We start from the raw sequence: 8110 nt of genomic DNA, 5'->3' as shown, positions 1-8110 counted from the left end.
TGTAAAAGACCTGTATGCTGAAAACTATAGAAGACTTATGAAGGAAATTGAAGAAGACACAAAGAAATGGAAAAACATTCCGTGCTCAAGGATTGGAAGAATAAACATTGTTAAAATGTCATTATTACCCAAAGCAATTTACACATTCAATGCAATTCCCATCAAAGTTGCACCAGCATTCTTCTCAAAGCTAGAACAAACTATCTTAAAATTCATATGGAACCACAAAAGACCCCGAATAGCCAAAGTAATATTGAAGAAGAAAACCAAAACAGGAGGCATCACAATCCCAGACTTTAGCCTCTACTACAAAGCTGTCATCATCAAGACAGTATGGTACTGGCACAGTAACAGACACATGGACCAATGGAATAGAATAGAGAACCCAGAACTGGACCCACAAGTATATGGCCAATTAATCTTTGACAAAGCAGGAAAGAGTGTCCAATGGAAAAAAGACAGTCTCTTCAACATGTGGTGTTGGGAGAGCTGGACAGCAACATGTAGAAAAATGAAAAAAGAACTCATTTCTATCCATAGATGAGTAGATTCACAAATGCTGATAGATATATACAATGGAATTATATTCAGCCTTAATAAGCAGTGATAGTCTGATATGTACTATGATTGGATGAACTTAAAAAATATCATTCTAAGTGATACATGCCACATACAAAAGGACACATATATGATTCCACTTACATGAAGTAACTAGAAGAGACATATTCATAGATACAAAAAAGTAAAAAGTAAAATAGAGGTTACCACTGGCTGTGGGGAAAGAAGGAATGGAGAATTCTTGTTTAATGGGTGCAGTGTGACTGCTGAGGATGTTGAAAAAAATCCTGAAATATACAGTAGTACTGGCTTTACCACTTTGTGAATATACATAATGCTACTGAATTGTACCTTTAAAGATGGTTGAAATGGTAGATTTTATGTTATGTATATTTTAGCACAGTAAGAATTATGTACTCAAACAAGGTGGTCACCCCATATAGAGCCTTTCAATTGGACTAAATGGCTTGAGAAGAACATGTATTGTTTCAGGGACTTGTAAATTTGAGAAACTTATCCTTGAGGAAGGACATAGAACCATGGGAACAACTAAGCAAGGGAAATAGTAGGCTGCAAATTTGTTCGTGTTCTGAAAAGCATTGTGGGAGGTTGTCTATTTCTAGAAATTGAGTTGTGTATTGAAGTGACACAGTCAGGTGCAAGACTCTGCAGGTGGATTTCGCTGCCTCAGTGACTAGCCAGTCTCTGAAGACACAGAGAAATACAAAGTCAGTCCTTCTTATTGAAGTGTGCAAAAACCTGGCAGGGACACAAATCAGAGGAGCTGGCTGCTGTGACACCACACATACATCCTGTGTTCTTTCCCATTTCTTAGCTACTCCTCAGGGAGAAATTTTTTGGTTCATTCTTAAAAGAGTGTGAGGTTTTACATGTGAGAGTGTAAAACCATGCACTTAGCACAATTTGCAACCAAACATGCCTCCTAATTCTTGACAAGTCTTTGGGTGTGCCAAGAACCTCAGGTGGTTTGATTTGTAAGTCTGGAGAAGAAAGTTGGGACCAGGAATCTGACCTTCTAAGAAAAATAGGAATAGGAATGCATCTTGGGGAAGGAAATGGAAGAAACAGGGAAGGGAGGAGGTGAGAGGGGTTAGAGGGTCAAAAGGAGCCAAGGAAAGGTGTAAACTCTGCCATCTGTGTATCTATAATTCTCATATTTCCATCTCTGGCCCAGGCCTTGCTCTTGAACTCTGTATTTGTGTGTCCAACCAGCCACTCACCACTTCACTTAGCTGGAGGTAAACCTCTCGCAGTTAACATGTCCCAAAATGAATTCCTCAATTTCCAACATATCTTTATATATCTCAGCTGAGGTACCTCTATTCTCCCAGATATTCAGGTCCAAGCTCTTGGGAACTTTTCTTTCCCACCCCAAATTCTATGCATCAGGAGATACTGTTGTTTCTCCTTCTGTATACACCCACAATCTGACCTCTTTCCCCTTTCTCTCCTGGCTGCTGTCCCAATGCAAACTTCTTGTCCTTGTTCACATCAGTGCAATGAGTTCTTGAACTTGCTTCTGTCTATGCCCTGTGGTAGTCTAATCTCAACCCAATACCAGAATAAGTTAAAACGCATGTCTGATCATGTCATTTCTGTCTTCAGAGCTTTGCAATGGCAGCCATTCCACTCAGAGTAAAAACCCAAATCCTCAAACAGAACAGGATGATTCTACTCTCAGGACTTGTGTACATGCTGGTTCCATGCTATTCAGAAAGGCTTTTCTTCTAGAAAATCACATGGCCCACATCCTCACCCTCTTGTAATCTTTCTCAAATCTCCCTTCTCAGTGATGCCTACCCAGGGTGCCTCTTTAAATACATTCCACCCTAAAGAGTCTCCTGTTCTCTTAGCCAGCTGTACTATCATGGTTGGGTTTTTTTTTTTTTTTTGACAATCATCACTTTCTAATATGCTGTGTTATTTACTTATTTGGTATGTCTGTTGTTTCCTGTCCTTTCCTCAATTACAAGATAACTTCCTCAATGGCAGCTACTTTCCTCTTTTAATAAGCAGTATGCCCTAAGTTCATGTAGCGTTTCTGACACCTAGTAGTTATTTAGTAAATATTTGTGTAATCTGAAAATTGCCCAGTGTGACCCCTTTCTGAGATATGAAGTCTATTTTAAGTGGAGAATTTCTCAGGAAATTATGAGAAGCTGCATTTCCAACCAAGATGACTTGGGGCAAATAATCATTTGCATATACACAGTAAGCAGAAGAGCCTGAGAGAAGCAAACCACAAATGCTCTTCCCTGCACCACACCACCACCCACCCCCATGCACAGAACCTTCCTTACACCCATTGGCAGATTGGCAAAAATCTCATGGGGTGAAAGTGGAGCTGTAGGGTTTGAGAGGAGCAATAGTTAGACCTGTGAGATCTAGAATCAGACTGCCTGAGTTCAAATCATAGCCCTATCACAATCCCTATCAAAATAACACCAGCATGCTTCACAAAACTATAACAAACAATCCTAAAATTTGCATGGATCCTAAAAAGACCCCAAATAGCCAAAGCAATCCTGAAAAGGAAAACCAAAGCATCACATTCCTAGACTTCAAGATGTATTACAAATCTGTAATCATCAAGACAGTACGGGACTGGCACCAAAACAGACACTCAGATCAATAGAGAACCCAGAAATAGACCCACAAATGTATGGCCAACTAATCTTTGGCAAAGCAGGAAAGAATATCCTGTGGAATAAAGACAGTCTCTTCAGCAAGTGGTGCTGGGAAAACTGGACAACGACATGCAGAAAAATGAACCTGGACTACTTTTTTACACCAAACACAAAAATAAACTCAAAATGGATGAAAGACCTGAATGTAAGACAGGAAGCCATCAAAATCTTAGAGGAGAAAACAAGCAAAAACCTCTTTGACCTCAGCCACACCAACTTCTTACTCAATACATCGCCAGAGGCAAGGGAAACAAAAGCAAAAATGAAGTATGGAACCTCATCAAAATAAAGTTTCTGCACAGTGAAAGAAACAATCAGCAATACTAAAAGGCAACCAATAGAAAGGGAGTAGATTTGCAAATGACATATCAGATAAAGGGTCAGTATCCAAAATCTATAAAAAACTTATCAAACTCAACACCCAAAAAACAAGTAATCAAGTCAAGAAATGGGCAAAAGACATGAATAGACACTTCTCCAAAAAAGACATCCAGATGGCAAACAAGACACATGAAAAAATGCTCAACATCACTCATCATCAGGGAAATACAAATCAAAACCACAATGAGATACCACCTCACTCCAGTCAGAATGGCTAACATTAACAATTCACACAACAACAGATGTTGGCGAAAGAGGATCTCTTTTGCACTGCTGTGGGAATGCAAACTGTTGCAGCTGCTCTGGAAAACAGTAGGGAGATTCCTCAAAAAGTTAAAAATAGAACTATCCTAGAACCCAGCAATTACACTACTAGGTATTTATCCAAGAGATACAGGGGTGCTGTTTTGAAGGGACACATGCACCCCAATGTTTATAGCAGCACTATAAACATTAGCCAAAGTATGGAAAGACCCCAAATACTTCAGCCTTTAAAGAATGTTCAACAAAGAGAAATAAAGTACACAAAGAAAATATTTGAATGGGTAAAAGAAGAAAGAGTGGGAAGGAAAGCAATAGGAAGGTAGAATTTCAGTGAAAATTTCTAGAACAGGAAAATGGAAGACCAAAGTAGGTTCTAAGAGTCCAAATCATAGTTTTACACATAGAGAAAACCTTTGAAACTCCATTGAAAAATTAACTCATCTCAGAAATAAACTTGTTTCGTTAGAGAGTCTTTTAACATCTTCAAATAAGATTGGTTACTCTCAAGGCAGAAGCAATAGTTCTTGACTTCTGTCAAATCTCACTGCAGTGTCAGCGGGCATAACTAAGGTACTGAGGTAACTAAGGAATACAAAAGTATATTTTTTTAGAGTTGAATCCCACAGATTAACAAGCAGACAAAAAAACACAATTAAATACTCATGAAAATTACCTGTCACCAGCATTCAGAACTTTCCAAAAGATGGTAAGGAATAAGAGGGGAAAGTACAAAGAAAGTAAAGCTGAATGCCTTACACACAGTAAAAATCTTCTACTTTGAGAAGGATTTCATTCCTTCATAGTCATTGAATATTTATTTCATAACAATTTTGATAGAACTTTTCAGCTTTCCTATTCATTATGACTGTTGTTTGTTTTCACTGCATGTGCTTCCTTTTTCTGTAAACTAGGGGGATGAAAATGTCTACCGTGGGTACGAAGATCACAGGACATAACAGACACATGCATTTCCAAGTGTGTGTGGAACATGGTGAGTGCTCAGGAAATTGGAAAGTAATTACTTATGAGATATATTGAGGCATGGAGGCATCGGCCAACACTAGTTATATGGAAACCAATTTGAAAATAAACTATTAAAAATAAATAAATAAAATACAAATAAATAAATAAATAAATAAATGGGGAAAAAAGATGTGGATATGGATATAATTACAAGTGCAGTTCATACAGACAGAATTCTCCATATCTTGTATCCCCTTCTTTCCTCCCCACGCTGATCCAGCATGGAGGAGGACCTTCAAGGTAGTAATGCACAAAGTTCTACTCATTCTACCCAGAGAGAAGTTTGCTTATCTTAAGAGCTTGGTGGAGGGCGTGCAGTAATTTTGGAGAAGTAGAAAATGAGAGTGAGTAGCTAAGAAACCAGGAATCAAACATCTGTTCAATGTGCATTTCAGGTAGAGTGGATGTGATGTGAAGAAATCAATAAGTGTTTTCAAATATCCCACACCCACATGTGTACCCTTTCTCACACCCACTCATACATGTACATATACACATACACAAGTGCATCCCAAGGATATTTAAAGTGTGGCTTAGCAGCTAGTGTACGGATCATTTTGAGGATTACATGAAATTGTAATATATAAAAGCTCAGCAAAGATTTGGCACATAGTAAACACCCAACACATCATTAACGAAAGTTTGGAAGTACACACAGCAGAATTAGTTCAGAGTGTGGTAAGTGATATCTCTTATTCTGTTCCCCTCTTGGTATTTTCTGATGTTTCTGCAATTAGCCTCCACTGAGAAGCCAAGCAGCATAACACAGTTAGAAGAATGAACCGTGGAGCTGGGTGGCCTGGACATGAACCCCAGCAGCTGCACTGACTTAGGTAGCTGACATTTGGCCACTCACTCTGTCTCCACCTGAATTTCTCCATCTGCTGATCAGGAGTACAGTCCTAGCTATCAGGCAGGGGTATTGTGATCATTTAATACATACGCTTGTCCTTGTGGCTGATTAAAGCATCACCTGTCCGGATACCGCTGGTAACCAGCTGCAGGTGATGGATCCAGAGAGGAAATACTCACATCCCAGATTTCATGCTCTCAGAGGACACCCAGTCCTTAGTCTTCCACGGCAGTCATGGATGGTATACCTGGGCTTACCTGGAGGCCCTTTACATCCAAGGACATGGATGAGCTTGAAGGGGCAGGGGAAGGGGATTGCTCCCCAAGGCAATGCTTACCTGTGACTCCCAACAGCACAGCCAACAGCAGGTAAGGAGGCAGGTGGGGCCCAGAGGCAGGGGCCGACATCATGGAGGCCTGGGAACCCTCTCTGTGCAAATGTGTGTGCTGGGGAGCTTGGACCTCTGTTCTATAGAGAGGAATGCCCGCCCCCTCCGTGATTAAGAGGAAGCACCTATGATGGGGTAACGTGGCTGTGAGGCAGTGATCTGCTTCTAGATTGTGAAATAGAAGTCAGGCAGATAAGGCTTCACTTGGTGAGGGTCCTCTTCTCTTTTTCAGAGTGAAGAGGCCCAGGAGAGATAATGCTTCCTTTCTGCATGGGGCCCTTACCCCCTCCAGTTGGCCCCCCCCAAATTGAGTGTAGAGATTACAGAAGTCAAATGGATCAATGTTTTCTTTTATAGATTGTGCTTTTCACATCTTATCTTAAAATGCCTCTTCTAATCCAAGACCATTAACCTTTAGTTTTGTTATTTCCCTACAGTTTCTTCTAGAAGTTTTATAGTCTTAGACTTTAAATTTATGTCTATGATCTGTCTGATCATATTAATTTGTTCTTAGTATTTTTGCATATATTGTACAGTAATATTTGTATAAGTTAATATATTTTTAGATAATATCAAATTTTGTGTATAAGGAAATGGTCTAGATTCTCCTTCTGCTTTTCCTCCTTCTTCTTCTCCTTCTCATTTTTTTCCTCGTCCTCCTTCTCCTCCTCTTCCTCCCCCTCCTCCTCCTTCTCCTTTTTCTTGTTTCTTCTTCCTCATCTTTTAACATATGACTATCTAATGGTTTCAACACCATTTGTTGAAAAGACCACTTTTTCCACATTGAAATTGCTTTGGCACTTTTGACAAAAATCACTTGGCCAAATATGTATTACTTATGGGTCTATTGTTTTTATGCCAGGAAAAATTTTATTTTTTAATATTTAAAAATTTTTATTATTCAAGTGACATTCAGTGCTATATTACTTTTAGGTGCACAACATAGTAATAAATTTGAGAATTCTATGCATTATGCAATGCTCACCATGGCAAACGTAGCTACCATCTGTCATGATACATCACTCCAATACTGGTGACTGTGTTTCCCTGTGCCGTACAATCATCCCTGTGACTTATAGGGCAGGGTAGTTTTTTTTTTTTTTCAAAATTTTATTTAAATTTTAGCTAGGTTAACATACAATGAAAGATTGGTTCCCGGAGTAGAATTTAGTGATTCATCAATTCCATTCAACCCCCAGTGCTCATCATAAGGAGTGCTTTCCTTAATACCCTACACCCATCTAGCCCACCCCCAACCCACTTTTCTTCAACAACCCTGAGTTTGTTCTCTATCATTAAAAATTTCTCATGGATTCATTTCCTCTCTTTTTCTTTGTTCTCTCCTCCAATATATGTTCATCTGTTTTGTTTCTTAAATTTCACATAGGAATGAAATCATGAAATATTTGTCTTTCTCTGACTGACTTCCTTTGCTAGCATAATATACCTAGTTCCATCCATGTCATTGTAAATGACAAGATTTCATTCTTTCTGATGACTGAGTAATATACCATTATGTGTGTGTGTGGCATATATATGCCACATCTTTTTTTGCTTATATTTGTAATTATATCAAGTATTTTGAAATTGACTTTGAAGGATTTAGACACAAATACAGGCTCCTTACCAGTTTATCAATCACAGAAATAATAAACATTGAAGGAATACAGGACAAATTCTTTTAATATATTGTGTAGTTATTACAAACATCCTTGAATAGTTTGTTACTCAAAAACAGTTACTGAACTCCTTCTATACCTAGATTGTATGCTATATTAACAGATACACAGAGATAAATCAAAACATAGTTCTATTCTTCCAAAGAATCACAACCAGATGAGAAGTTTCCAAGATATAGCACTATATTTCTCTATTGGCTCTCTAACAGTTGCAAGCAACCACATCACCGCTGGAGAAGTGGCACTTACACATCTG

At 38.7% G+C, this 8110-nt stretch overlaps 1 protein-coding gene across 1 annotated transcript in view; it reads right to left on the bottom strand.

Annotated features, from left to right (window-relative positions):
- The window catches only part of LOC115273598 (signal-regulatory protein beta-1-like), a 17222-nt gene extending 10941 nt beyond the window's left edge, over positions 1–6281 (bottom strand). The window contains 1 exon segment of the mRNA XM_029916709.1: positions 6125–6281. Coding sequence (XP_029772569.1) covers positions 6125–6197 — 73 coding nt within the window. The 5' untranslated portion in view covers positions 6198–6281.
- Between the last annotated feature and the right edge of the window lie 1829 nt (positions 6282–8110).

The sequence above is a fragment of the Suricata suricatta genome, chromosome 12, assembly GCF_006229205.1.
Source record: "Suricata suricatta isolate VVHF042 chromosome 12, meerkat_22Aug2017_6uvM2_HiC, whole genome shotgun sequence".
NCBI classification, from domain to species: domain Eukaryota; kingdom Metazoa; phylum Chordata; class Mammalia; order Carnivora; family Herpestidae; genus Suricata; species Suricata suricatta.
The sequence above is the reverse complement of the archived record's forward strand: the minus strand, read 5'-3'. Positions and strand labels throughout refer to the sequence as shown.